This window comes from Myotis yumanensis, unplaced genomic scaffold (genome assembly GCF_028538775.1).
Source record: "Myotis yumanensis isolate MYYU_CA2020_CCGP unplaced genomic scaffold, mMyoYum1.0.hap1 SCAF_15, whole genome shotgun sequence".
Classification (NCBI taxonomy): Eukaryota; Metazoa; Chordata; class Mammalia; order Chiroptera; family Vespertilionidae; genus Myotis; species Myotis yumanensis.
Window position 1 is genome coordinate 6,877,656 of NW_027223766.1, and position 13,943 is coordinate 6,891,598.

The 13,943-nt window shown below is 45.8% G+C and overlaps 1 protein-coding gene across 1 annotated transcript in view; it reads right to left on the bottom strand.

Annotated features, from left to right (window-relative positions):
• The window catches only part of STMN2 (stathmin 2), a 41,196-nt gene extending 37,499 nt beyond the window's left edge, over positions 1–3,697 (bottom strand). Inside the window, exon 1 of the mRNA XM_070392162.1 lies at positions 3,563–3,697. Coding sequence (XP_070248263.1) covers positions 3,563–3,581 — 19 coding nt within the window. The 5' untranslated portion in view covers positions 3,582–3,697. The remainder of the gene's footprint in view (positions 1–3,562) is intronic.
• Between the last annotated feature and the right edge of the window lie 10,246 nt (positions 3,698–13,943).

The window sequence follows — 13,943 nt, forward strand, 5'->3', positions numbered from 1 at the left end:
AGAATAATTCACTACAAACCTGTAAATCGCATCACAAAACCATTGTGAGTTTTGGCTAAACAAAATTCTAGATCTCAATATTACAAATCATCCCATTTTAATTTACTATTTAAAAATATACTGGACTTTTCTTTCAGATGATGTTAACACGCATACATGCATAGGCAAACAGCACCAGTGTATTAATTTATACTGTCACACGAGTGATCTGCATTGGCCAACAGGTCACACAATGCTTGCTGCAGGCTCAGCTTATTCACCTGATATACACACATACATACATACATGGGCAAAAGTAGGCTTACAGTAGTTGTTCACATGGAAAATAATACATTAATAAATAATAAAAGAATAACTGTTTTTGCTTACTCACAACTGTAAACCTATTTCTGTCCACCCCTGTATATATTTCTATATGATTAATTGATAAACTAGTGCTATTCAATTCAATTTCATCCTGAAATCCTGACCAAACCCTGGTCTTCTCACTTCTATTACTTACCTACCCATGTAGAAGGTGCCCCTTCGTTAAGGAGGCTTGGGGAGTATTCTGTGCGCCTAGACTAGAGCAACCACGCTGCATACAGCAACTGCTCCTGAGTCAGGAAAGAGCACCCGCCCCGGCGATCGATCGATTATGCTTTGCAGCTGGAATGATTTCAAAACCCAAGACTTTAATATCGCGGAGGTTGCGCCCCTTCGTGATTTGCAGACGCAGCGCGCTGATGGCAGAAGGACCAGATCTGTCCTATTTGGGTGGGGTTTTTACTAATGGCACACTGGCTACCATTTCCCCAACCACGTTTCTGTGTAGAATTGAGACTGTATCAAGAATCAGCAACGGGAAGAACAGATTTTTTTTTGGGGGGGGGGAGTTAAGATTTTGTGCAAAACCTATATTTATGTGTGTATAGATGTCATCTTATGAACTGCATGCCAGAGATCCTATCTCAGCGATCCGTGCGTCTTCCCACCGCCGCAGCCACAGTGCTCTGGGGAGAATGTTCCAGCACAGAGCCCTGCCTACCGCGAGCAAGCACCCGCGCACATATCCGACCCACAGGCACACACATCATCTCGAGAAAACCCGAAAACACGTTTTTCTAACGTAAAATGAGCAACGAGACAGAATTCCTTTTTGGGGTGGGGCGGGGGTTAGGGGTGGGGCAGGGAGGAGTAGGCGGAAGGAGAGTGAGTGCGACAAGGGTTCATCCTTAACCCAATTCAGTCATTCAAGCCTTCTGGACAAGAAAGGCCACGGAATCATGAAATAATAATGACGATGATTTGAAATAACACGAACACGGACGAGCAGGGGTGTTAGCCGCATCCCCTGCAGCAAAAGCGCTGGGCGCGGGAGCGAGGCAGGGCCAGCGTCCCCGCCCCCATCCTCAGACCCTCCGGGACTGGCAGGGGAGCCGGGGTTAGGGCGGAGGGGGCAGCTCAGGACACTGCGCAGGCACCGGTCTCCTGGCGGCACCGCGGGGGCGAGCGCCCAGCTCCGGGCGGGGCGCGGCGGGGGCTCTGCGGGCGGCTCTGCTCCCGGCTGCTCGCCGCGCGCGCCCCCTCCCGGCGGCCGTGCGGTGCAGCCCCAGCCGGGAGGGGTGGGGCCGAGCCGCGCCCGGAGCGGGGTCCCTCCCAGGGAGACTGCCCGGGAGGGTCCCCACCCCGGGAAGCCGGGAGAGCAGAGCGTGGCCGTGGGCTTGGGCTGTGGAAAGAGCCCCAGCTCCGTGGGCGGTGCGAGCCGAGGCGAGAAGCCCGCACCCGCGTCAGGGGTCACCTCTGTGGTCTCCCACCAGTGGGTGGGGCCGCGCCTTTGTGTGGCCCTGCGGCTCCCGGCCCAGCCGGCGGGTGGCGGAGCCCAGGGAGGGGCCCCGGGAGCTCCAGGCGGTGGGGCGGGGAGAGGGGGCCCGAGGACTGCAGAGCCCCGACCGCCGCCCCCTTCCCTACCCGCTCCCGTCTCCAGCCAAGACGCAGCCCAAGTTCGTCCCGGCTCCCGGCCGGGGTGGGGCAAGGGCGGAGCTTCCCCCACACCCGCTGCTTCTCTCCGCGCCTCCCCGCACCCGGTCCCCCGGGAGGGCAGCTTCCAGCCTCGGACCCCGGGCCCCTCCCTGGCTGTGCACCGGGGCCACCAAGCCCGGGAACCAGAGAGCGCGCCAGGCACGAGGCCCGCTGGAGAGGGAGGCCCTGGGTGCGTAGGGCTCCGTCCCCACGCAGCTGGGGTCTAGGCTGAGCCTCGGAAAATGGCCAGTATTTGGCCTCGTCGGACCTACGAATCGGATATTCACGTGGCTCAGTCGAAGTCGCTGACCTCTTTTGTATCTGTTATTACGGATACACATCTGTAGGTTCCAGAAGCTCTTCCTCAAGACGAGCAAAGGAGTTTAAAAACCCTCCATCTGCGTCTATGCTGATCACCCTTTGCAACATGGTTTTGAAAAGAAAAGTGTTCACCCACTTTCCTCCTCCCTCTGCAAAACCGAACAATGAGGCCGGGGTGCGGACGGGGCGGGGGCGGTGGTCAGGGCGCGCTCCCAAACCCAGGCTCGGAGTCGGCGGCCCAGGGCGGGCGTGGCGCTGCCCGCGAGCCGGGCTCCGGGGGTCCCGCTGCCTGCGCCCCGGCCCCGCTCGCCGGAGAGGCCGCGCCCCGCCGGGGTGGGGGTGGGGCTGGCTCCGCACTGGGTGGGGCCTTCCGCATTGTGCGCCCAGCCCGCAGGTGCCTCCCTCGGGGACCCTGCCTCCTCACACAAAGAAACCCCACCCCAGGCCGGGGAAGCCGCTGTCCCTCCCCCCGCCCCCCTGCAGCTGCCCACCCGAGCCCTGCCAGCCCTCCCGACCTCCTCCTTCCCCTCCCTTCCCCCAAAACAAAGGAGCTGGCTCCCCACTCCCCCACCCCGGCACCGCACCCCAGGACTAGCGGTTTCTCCAGCCCCTGAGACAATAAAATCTGCCCATTTGTTCTCCCCCACCCCTCGTCTCCACCCATCTTTCAGACAGCCGAGACGGGACCGCTTTGACTTTGCATTTTTCTTTCTCCCACCCCCTTTCTCTCCCTCAATTTCTCCCTTTCTCTCTCTCCCCTTCCTTCCTTCCTTCCTTCCTTCCTTCCTTCCTTCCTTCCTTCCTTCCTTCCTTCCTTCCTTCCTTCCTTCCTTCCTTCCTTCCTTCTCTTTCTTTCTTACTAGATGAGAGATAAGGACGTTACAAAGCACTTTCCAAAATTCCCCTTAACCTCATTTAAGGCAAATGTTAAAGGTAGCCTCCCCCCCCGCCCCCTGCTGAGCCTTAATTTTAATGATTAAGCAACATAATGATTCCCTACCCAGGGGGAGGCAACTTACCTGCGTCTACTTCTAAAAAGAAATTCTTAGCTTTAGGTTTCCAAGGGCCCTCCCTTCCTCTTGGCTCTCCCCAAACCCCCAGCGTGCGCAGCCCTCCCCGGTTCCGAGCTACCCTTCGTGCCTTTTTGTCTATAAAACATCTCCGAATGCCTGCCAAGCTCCAAGGCAGAAGGCGAGGGTGGGCTGCAGGTCAGGCTCGGGGCGGCGGCGCGCTACCTTACCCATCGCTGTCTTAGCCATTGCAGGGAGGTGCAGACGCGGAGCGGCGGCGAAGGCGAGGGGTCCGCAACGGCAGCAGAGAGCGCGAGAGAAGACTGAATAAGGCACTGAGTCTGCAGCGTGGGACCGAGCGAGAGAAAGAGCAAGAGGCAGGAGCCCATGAATAATTATCACCCAGAAGCTCACGCAGATTGGCTCCCCAGGTCCCCTGACATGACTCGCGCAGAGTCAGAACCTCCGAGCATTAAATATTGATTGGCCAGTGGTGCTGGAGTACAAAGTAGCAGAATGCAGTTTGAAATGGAAATCAGTCCTTCCCCGGCGGCTCCCCCCGTTCCGGGGCCCTGGTAGTACAGTCCAAGTAGAGTGGCGCCTGAGCCCAGAGGGCTCCTTGGAGCTGAGAACTGGGCTGTGCCCACCTGGGAACCAGGACGCTTGACCCCATTCACACGTGTTTCTTTGCACAAATTAGTCCTAAACCAGGGAAAGGGACTCTGAGGTGGAGAAGTCTTCCCAACATTCTGCCTGCTGCAAACATCTGTCTAAACGCTGCTTTCACTCGTTTGTCTCTTCTCTTGGCCTCTGGCCTTGTCTTTGGTAGAGTCTAGTCTCCCAGGGTGACCCCATGTCCTCTCTGGTGGCCACTCAGAGCAGAACTGCAGTCTTGCCATTTGTCTCTGGCACAGCTGGGCTCAGACCCTCTGGCCTCTTGAGGGTCCCTCGGCAAAGCAAGGCCTGATGCTTTCTGCTCTTGGCACAGAAGGAAGGGGCTGTGTAGGAATAGGGACAAGTAGCCATGGTCCACCTGGCAGCCTTGTGGAAGGGGAGGAGGGTTCGCCTCCTGGGCCTGTGTCCTGTCCATCTGGTGACAGGGCAGAGCCAGGTTGACGGGGGGCCCTGAGCATTGGAGGAGCCAGAGGTTGGGGGCTGCCATGCTGGTCCGGAAAGACCTGAGCACCATGTCCAGGTCTCTAAGGAGAACCCTCCCCACTGAAGGCCGAGGACACAGAAAAGGCAGGGTCTGAGAGCCAGACTCCATCGCTATCGGCCAAGGACAGATGTGTTTGAGTTTCTTGTTGAGCAGCATGGTATGCAGGGATCTCTGAGACCACTCAGAAAAAATGACTTTTCATTACAAATGGGCATTTATTCATTCACCCCCAGTCACTTACCTAATATCATTAATTAATTCATTTATTCCCACTGGACTCACATAAATATTCACTGAGCACTTACCAAGCCCTAAGGAAGGATACAGCTGTGAGAATGACAGTAAGACTTGTTGTCATGGAGCTTTGAATCTGTTAGTAACACTTTTGTGACTTTACTGAGCCTCCTCTAGTCTAGATCCACTCAGAAACTGTGATTTTGACACCTGACAATAGACAAAGATTCACTGGAAGCTAAGAGAATAGTATAGCATAGAAATCATGAACATGTACAAAACCCTGGCAAGTTTTTATTTTACAGAAATTAGAATTTTTCTCATGAGTGAAATGAGTTCGTAGCCACAGTCTATCAAACCCCATTTCAAAATTTCTTTCTAGCTTCATGAATAATATGCAGTTTTGAATGCCTAAAACCATTTGAAAACAGCAGGGCACTCTCCTTGGTGCTGAAATAAAGTTCTTCACCTCCTATTAACTTGTAACACATTTTAATCCCATGGACATCTTGGAACTGAGGCTGTTCTGACCTGCTGAGTCACAGGAAAAACAAAAGATAAAGTGCAGATCAATAACATCATTCCTTGAGCAGGAAGATTAGAAATTATTTTTCCTGTCATTGTATAGGTCTGTGACTATGATACAGCAAGAGCACAATATGGAAGTTGGCAGGATCTGGAAATAAATAACCATTTTCTCCCTCTCTATAGTCATTTCCCACTTTAAATGTGAGAGCTGATTTCCTCTCAGTGGAGTAGTTGCCAGTCAGGAGGCGAGGGATCTTCAACAGATCTGTGTGTCTAATGTCTTTACAATACTGATCCTTCTCCTACCCACCACGCCCTTTCCCCTCAGGGTAGATGTCATCTCTACACTTTCTTTAGCCTCCTTGGAGAGAAAGGTCCCTAAGTCATGGCACTGATGTTTTCAACAACTACCATTGGCAGTTGAACAAGATTTATTGCACTTTTTACCCCTGTGAGTAAAACAAAACAAAACAAAACACACAGTCTACTGTCCAATCTCTCATTCTCTAGTGATGTTGCTTACTGATGGATCGGGCTGTGAGAGGAGGTCAGTATATGCAGGGGCAGTGTCTGATGTGGGACTCTTCTGTTTCTGACTTCCTGGGTGCTAGGCACCTACACTCAGATATGTATGATTTTCAAATAATGTCAGGCAGGGAAGAGGGTAGGTTAGTATGATTTACTATAGAATGTAAAGTAGCAGGCTGTCCTGGTCAGGGTAGCTCAGCTGGTTGGGCATTGTCCTGTGCACCAAAAGGTTTTGGGTTTGATTCCTGGTCAGGTTTCTGGTTCAATCCCTGGCCGGGGCATGCTAGGGAGACAACAGATCTATGTTTCTCTCTCACATCCATCTCTCTCTCTCTCTCTCTCTCTCTCTCTCTCTCTCTCCCTACCTCCCTCCCCCTTTCCTCTCAAAAATCATATCCTTGGGTGAGGATTTAAAAAAATAGCAGGCTAACATCAATGGGCTAAGAAAAATTACATATACTGAAAGATCTGAGTTATAATCAATTATTATTTTTTCTTTTATTTTCTTCTCATTGTCAATCATGTGTCTCAGCCTGAGAGAGTAGGGGCAAAATAGGAAGAGAGAAGTTATCTCATATTCAATCATTTATTCATTATTCATACAGTTGTTCAGCTAATTCATTCATCAAACAAATCCTTATTTAATAAAACTTCAGACTTTAATATTATGAAATCAGCTAAGTCTTTCCTTAATGTCTAAAAAATATAAAACGAAGGAAAGCAGAAGCCACAACTCTTTAAGAAAATAATACTCTTGGAGGATGAATATCATCCTGTTTACCAGTTAGAGTCCTTTTGGTTGCAAAGAATAGGGAAAACAAACAAACAACACCCCAAGCTGACTCCTCTGATTAGAGGTAGAGTGGATGCCAGGGGTCTGGATCTGAGAGTCCACTTTCCTGAAGGTAACAGTCTCCATGGGGACAGGTGGATCTGTACCTTGTAGAATAAAGAGAACCATCCCTGCCTTGCAGTGTTTGGGTAGAATGAAGGGCTAGGTTATCAAATAGAAACTGCCTGTGGCGCCATAGATATTTAGTAAGTCGTTGCTATAATGTTTATGATTGTCAATATATTTAAACTTTGTAAGGGTAGGGGCTGAGTAATGTACATATTTCTATCTTTTTCGGTGTTTGGCTTCATGATTCAAGGGTAGATAAATGTTTGTGAAACAACAACAAAACACAATGGAAACTAATTCAAGATGATTGAAGCCAGTGCAGCCACAGAAATGCTCCCATCACCCTCTCTGCTCTGAGCACATCGGGAGTGGGCACGGCTGTTCACTGTCGTTTCTCCATATCCTGCCCCTTTCGCAAAAGCACAGGGTGGATAGAGCTCATGTCAGCAGAAGACCCTTGTGATTTTTTTTTAAACGTTAACAGCAGTGAGAGGAGGTTGTGGAGATCAGAGCCGTGCGAACAGGTTTTAATTACTGCGGGTCACAGCCTGTTATGCATTCTCTCTGCCTGGAGGCCCGAGGTGTTGATTTCTTTCCAAATCAGAGAGGAGCAGCTGCTTTGGAGGATTAGCTGATGTCATCTAATGTAGCCCTCTGATTTCTGCTAATCATCATCACGCACCTGGAAAAGAATCCTACAGGAATTATTAAAAGTTAGGAAGATATGAAAACTACTGTTAGAGTTGGATTAATTATTTTGACCTGATCTCAATTGATGACAAAGGAAGTTTGTGAAAAATGAAAAGCCACTGAATTTTTTAGGTGGTTGGAAATGCAGTTACAGTTGAGGATATCTAGAGATACATCGAAAGTAGCAACACATGAAATATAGTTAATTGACTGGCAGTTTGATGGCTTTGCCATATTTAAACCCCTATAGATTAACACAAACACACACACACACACACACACACACACACACACACCCTACAGGGTTGGATATGCCTTAATGGAGCCATCAAATGTGGTTTAGTTAAAAGGAAAGTTATTCCAAGAAGACGTGAGTGCCCCTCACTAACAATGGGGTCTGTGGGGTGTAGGTATTTCCCTGTGCGTCAGAGTTGTTTCTCTGCGGAATGAAGACATCTTATTACTTTCCTTTTAGATCAGCTATTTAAAAATGAAGAATGCTTCATCATTGTCTCCTTATTTGTGCCTAGGGTTTTCTTTATGTCCAAATGGAACTTGTACATATTAGTAAGTAGTATCATTTACCTTGAAGCAAAGTGACTTATTTGAAATGAGCAGGTCTTATTGATGGCTTCATAATTGAACTTTTCTGGAAATGAACTTGCTCTATTCATAAGAAGCGCTTGATAGAAACTTAATAAATCAAATCTTTACATTAAATTGGTAATGTTGAACAAGTATTTGCTCGAGTGTCTTGGCGCCACTACGGTAACTCTTTCCTTCTCTCTGAGTTGATTTCCAGCCGAGTCCAAGGAGAACATTAGTGGGACACCATCGGGGGTTCGCTCAGCGCTTCAGTTCACAGCACTGGTGAGACCTCACTGAGTGCCTGGGAGAGAAGCCCAGGAGAAGAGTGACTCACCACTCTGTACCCCGCGGTGCCTATTCTATCTTATATTTCAAACAGAAGCCCCTCTGTGAACTGCAGTTACCATTCGTTGCCTCAGAACTTTGTTTACCTTAAATCACAGCTGGAAGGAGGTAGAATTAGGGAAGAGAAAAGCCAAAGCCCTTATTGTACTGCCTTCCCAGATATTTCCTATTAATTGTTTAGTCACTGATCTTCTGACCCTCTGAACTTCCTCCACCCCTATCAAATTAGTACATGTAAGTAAGTGCTTTTTAAAATTAACTTTTTAAAAACATATTACAGGTGTCCCCCATCCCCTCCCCCCACCTTTACCCCCTCCATTCAGCCACCACCCCACTCCAGGCCTTCACCACACTACTGTCTGTGACCATGGCCTATGCATATATGCATATACGTTTAATCTCTTCCTGTCCTCTCCTTCTCCTCTGAGATCTGTCAGTCTGTTCCATGCATCCATGCCTCTGGGCCTATTTTGTTCGTCAGTTTATTTTGTTCATTAGATTCCACATGTGAGTGAGATCATGTGATCTTTGTCTTTCTCTGACTGGTTTATTTTGCTTAGCATAATAATCTCCAAAAAGCTATTTCATAAAAAATTCAATTTGACAGCAACATTAGCCTTGAGTTCAACTATAGACAATAGAATCTCATTCTACTTTTTCTCATCTTGATGGACTCTTCCTTTTTTAATAAAACTGCTTCCTAACTCCCAGGCTAAGCAAGTCCACCTACCTTTTCAGGAATTCAGCTCAGCAAGCAGAGAGCAATATGCAGATTAGGAGCCAATGCTGTCTACTTCGACAGGAGAGGAACTGCCCACAGATTCACTACTTGGCTTTATTTAGAATGTGCAGGAAATGGTCTCTTTGGAAAGAGGATTCCAAAAATGAGTGCATACATATACAGTATATTAAACGTATACATCAAAATATAAGAAAATCTTTGTGAGGAACTGTTTCAGATGGACATGAAGAGAGAGCAAATAGTGAACTTGTATCAATCAAGTAAAAAATTATCAGGATTTTCTTCTATTCCTTTTATTTCTTTTTTTTTTGTATTTGCTGAAATCTTTAAGAGGAAATCTCAGATATCATTTACATTCTTTTTACTTACTTAAGTATCTCTAAAAGCTTTTCAGCCATAAGTACAATTCTATGATTACACTTAATTTTAATAACAGTGTATTGGTATCATCTAATACGTGGTCCATAATCACATTTTTATGATTTTTACAGTGTCTTTGCAGTGGAACTCAAACATGGTCCACACAGTCAGTTCAGTTTTATGTGCTCAAATCTCTTATCTGGGGCAGACCTCCCTTCTTTATTTTAAATTCCCACCATTGAGCCGCTGCAGTCACTGGCTCAATTGTCCTGTGACTTTTCTTACATTCTGATGTGACTGCTTCCATGTGATCACTTGTTCCTGTGTTTCCTATAAATGGAAGTCAACTTTCTTGATTAGATCCAGGATAATCACTTCAAAGAATGATCCAGATATATTCAGTTTAATTAAAAGCACAGCTGTATTTACTCACATGCGGTGGAGATCAGTTGTGAAACCAAGTCAAGGAAGAATTTATGAAAGCAAACTCCACAGCAGCCCAAGAAACAGTGAAATATTATTGTTATTATTATTTTTTTGTCCATAGGCAAGCCAATTAGTTAAAAAGTATCAGGAGGAACAATTTCCTTGAAGCAAATGGGCATTTTCTGGGACTGGCCATTGTCAGGGAAGGCAACTTCAGTTACTTAGGAGATTTCTGAGAAGTTCTGTGCCTGAAAGTGATGTGTTTTGTTTCTGATTATGGCGATTGCTGACCTCTCCTCCTTAGATAAGCTACGACTGCACCATTTCTATGTTATGGTGACTTTGACCTCCTTTAGGTCAAAGTCAGCTGAGTGATCCAGGATGGCTTCAGGCTCTTTGAAACAGAAGCATCAGCTGCTGCCAACCTAGCATAGTGGCCCTGCAGTGATTTTTAGGCCCTTGCATATCATTCAGTAGAAAAGGCAAGAGGTCTGAGGACAACCGTAAATATAAAAAGAACTATTTAGAATACCACCTTCATTTTTCATTGGTTTAGAACCAGCAGGAGTACAAGTCCCCTGGATCAGTTTGGTCAACATTCAAAACTATATGCACCCTCGCCCCCCCCCCCCCCCCCCCCCCCGCCCCGCCAATCAACAAGTCCACCTTTCCCAAAGAGTTTACACAGGATGAGTTATTGTACTGACTCAGGACTTGGTTGGCCTGTAAATAGTGAGGGTGCTATTAGCTGGGGCTATTGCAGGCAACCAATTTTTGTGGGTTGGGTGGACTTCTAAAGTTTAATCTCTTTTATTGTCAGTGGGTTATGGTCAACTATAAATTGTGGGTCACACATTTCAGTCGGAGGAAGAAATCCTCGAGATATCTGGTGTCTTGGATCTTTTCTGATAAGTTACCAAGTCACCAAAAATATGAGATGGGGAGGGAGGAATCTAAGTCCTTGGAAAGGCAGTATGATCTTGTCAAAGTGTAGGCCACATTTTGAAGTCATTAGCATGCCATTAGCCCATCTAATTATATAGGAAAAATCCTCCCTTGGGTGTATATTGACATGTCATAAAGATAATCAGTTGGTATCAGTAACTGCCTAACTGCAGTTGGTTTAATTGAGGAGAACAAATATTCTCCATAGATTTAACAAATCATGTAACGGTTCCCAATTGATTTATGACAGAATAGTTGAGTCATGACTTTCATTATTAGTCACCTGTCCCTTTCTCTTTTTTTTTTTTTTGTCACCTGTCCCTTTCTATCCTTGACATCCCATGGAGGACTTTGAGGCTCTGGATGTATAACTAACAGCAGTAATTGTGGGAGGCCTAGAGTTCAATTGAGTCACATGCCATTAGTTAATACTTTTTAGAAGGGTCTGGGCAGCGATGGCAATTTACAATATATAATTGTTTGCTTTATTTCTGTGAATTTCCTGCTTCCGGAGGGTTTTAGGGATCCCAGGATTGGATATGCAATGGGGACAGGTATTCAGTAAGTTTGCATTGGGAAGTATCAATACATGTTCTGGAGTTTAAGAGCAACATTAGTGGTTTGAAACACTTAGAATGGTCTTTTTTTAATGTAGTTCTAAGACTGACCTTCATTGGCGTATTTCTGTGACCAAGTGTGTATTGTACAGTGGCCTGTTCTCTGGAATCTCTTTAGAAAATGTGCTTCGTACCTGCTGGACTCAGTATGTGATACTAAGCTTTGAAAACACCTGGCAAGATCAGAATGTAATAAGGGTAATCTGGTCAGCAAGAAAAGTGAGTTTATGGGGATTCTGTGATGTAGACCACATCATAATTGAGAATGGAGAATAATTTTAGGATAAGAAAAATTGAATTTTTTGGTAAGTATTAACTGTTCTGATTTTAAATACCATTAGTATATAACTTTTAAACACAGTGCTTTTATTATATACTCCTAGTTTAAAGACAACAAACTGCAAAAACAACAAAAAACAAACAAACCCCAAAAACCCAACACAAAACAAGATAAAATCAACGACCTAGAAAATGAAACCTTGAGTCTTGAATACTTCTCAATTGTTTCTTGTTTGTACAGTACAAGTGTGGAAATTCTGGAACCATTTCGTATCCGCAGCAGGATTGAGAAACTGAGTACATATAATCTTATTGTTGGGAGCTAGGAGGTGCAAATATGTATTATAGAAGGTAGAAAAGAACGTATGGTATTAGATTGAAATTATAGATATAAGAAATATATACACATTCCCAATTCATGACTTAAACATATACTATATTTATAATACAAGTCTGTATTTCTTAGTTCTGTCCACTAAATAGAAGCAATTACACCCTGATATAGTGAGCACATCCAGCACCCATGTTCTGGTTTTGAAATAAAATTTTCCATTAAATTCTAGAGCAGGGTGATCTTGTCAAGGTATAGGCCACATTTTTATGTGGCCATCATGGGCGACCATCTATAATAATAAAAGCATAATATGCTAATTAGACCAAATGTCCTTCCGGACGTCCTTTCTTCTAGACAAAGCTGCAGCAGGCACTGGGCCTCTAGTCTAATTATAAGATTCCCTAAGATTACGTATGTGTGTGTGGGGGGGACATAACTTTATTGATATAATTGTAGAGAACAGTCTGGATAGATTTAAGAAAACCATGCCATGGTTTCTCAACAGTTTAGAGGCATGGTTGACTCCTGGGCTGGCACAGAGAGAAGTCAAGATGAGTCTGAGCACCTGATTGTGTAAAAAACTAAGGAAGTTCTTTAAAAAAGGGACATTGTGAAAAGGACACAGGAGCCAGCTTGAAGGGGCGCTGATGGCCAAATCTGGGACACTGTAACCATCAACACACCTATAGCAACAATGAGAACTCATTAAAGAAGATAAGAATCCCTGGGTCTCTAGTGACGCTAAATAAATAAACAAGAAAAAAGGAAAAGCTCCTTTTTTTAAAAAATATATTTTTATTGATTTCAGAGAAGAAGGAAGAGGGAGAGAGAGGTAGAACAACAATGATGAGAGAGAATTGTTTGGCTGCCTCCTGCACACCTCCTACTGGGCATCAAGCCTGCAACCCGAAACCTGGGCATGTGCCCTTGACCGGAATTGAACCTGGGACCCTTCAGTCTGCAGGCTGATGCTTTACCCACTGAGCCAAACCAGTGAGGGCAAGCTCTTTTTCTTAATCATAGGATGTTATATAATAAATGTAGAAGGAGAGAGAAGGTTGGAAAAAAAATCACCATTCTTCAACTACCATTGTGGTAATTGACTTAGGCAAGAATCAATAAATGCTAAAAACTATTAGGTGAAAGTTTGACTGGGAACAGAGAACTAAACTGTCGCAGATTATTTCCCCACAGATTACTTATTAATTACAAAGGGAATATTGATGATTTTACATGGAGAAAACTTATGGAAGCCATCCGAGCCAAGTGATGGAAGTTAACATCACTAACAATATGATAATCTAACAGCATGTGCCTCTTGATGCAGGTCCCTGAGGACACACACCAGCAACTTGTTTTCCTGCCAAACAATTTTGACAAAACATCCAAAAGCCCATATGGATGGAGAGTCCATAGAACAACTAGCTGGTATCCTATATAATAAAAGGCTAATATGCAAATTGTCCACTCGACTGGGAGTTCAACTAGGAGTTCGACCAGGGGGCAGGGCTGGTCGGCCAACCGCTAGTGGCCCCTCCCCCTGGCAGGCCCCGCCCCAGATCACGCCCCCCCCCCCCCCCCCCAAATCAGGGCAGGCCGGCCTGACCCCACCCATGCATGAATTTGTGCACCGGGCCTCTAGTTCTTAAATAATATCAGTGTCATCAGAGCAACGACAGGTGAGAAACTACTCCAGATAAACTAGAGAGACATCACACTGATTGTAGTGAGTGATACTGGATTGGTCTCTGAATAAAGGAAAAGACTATACAAAGGACACATAGGGAATGATGAGTATATTATGGTATTATATTAATATTGGGTTTTCTGAATTTGGGGACTATACTGTGGTTATGTAACAGAATGTTCCTACTTTTAGGAGATAAACGGAAATATTTAGGAATAAAGGGTCATGATATCTGTAACTTTCAAGTG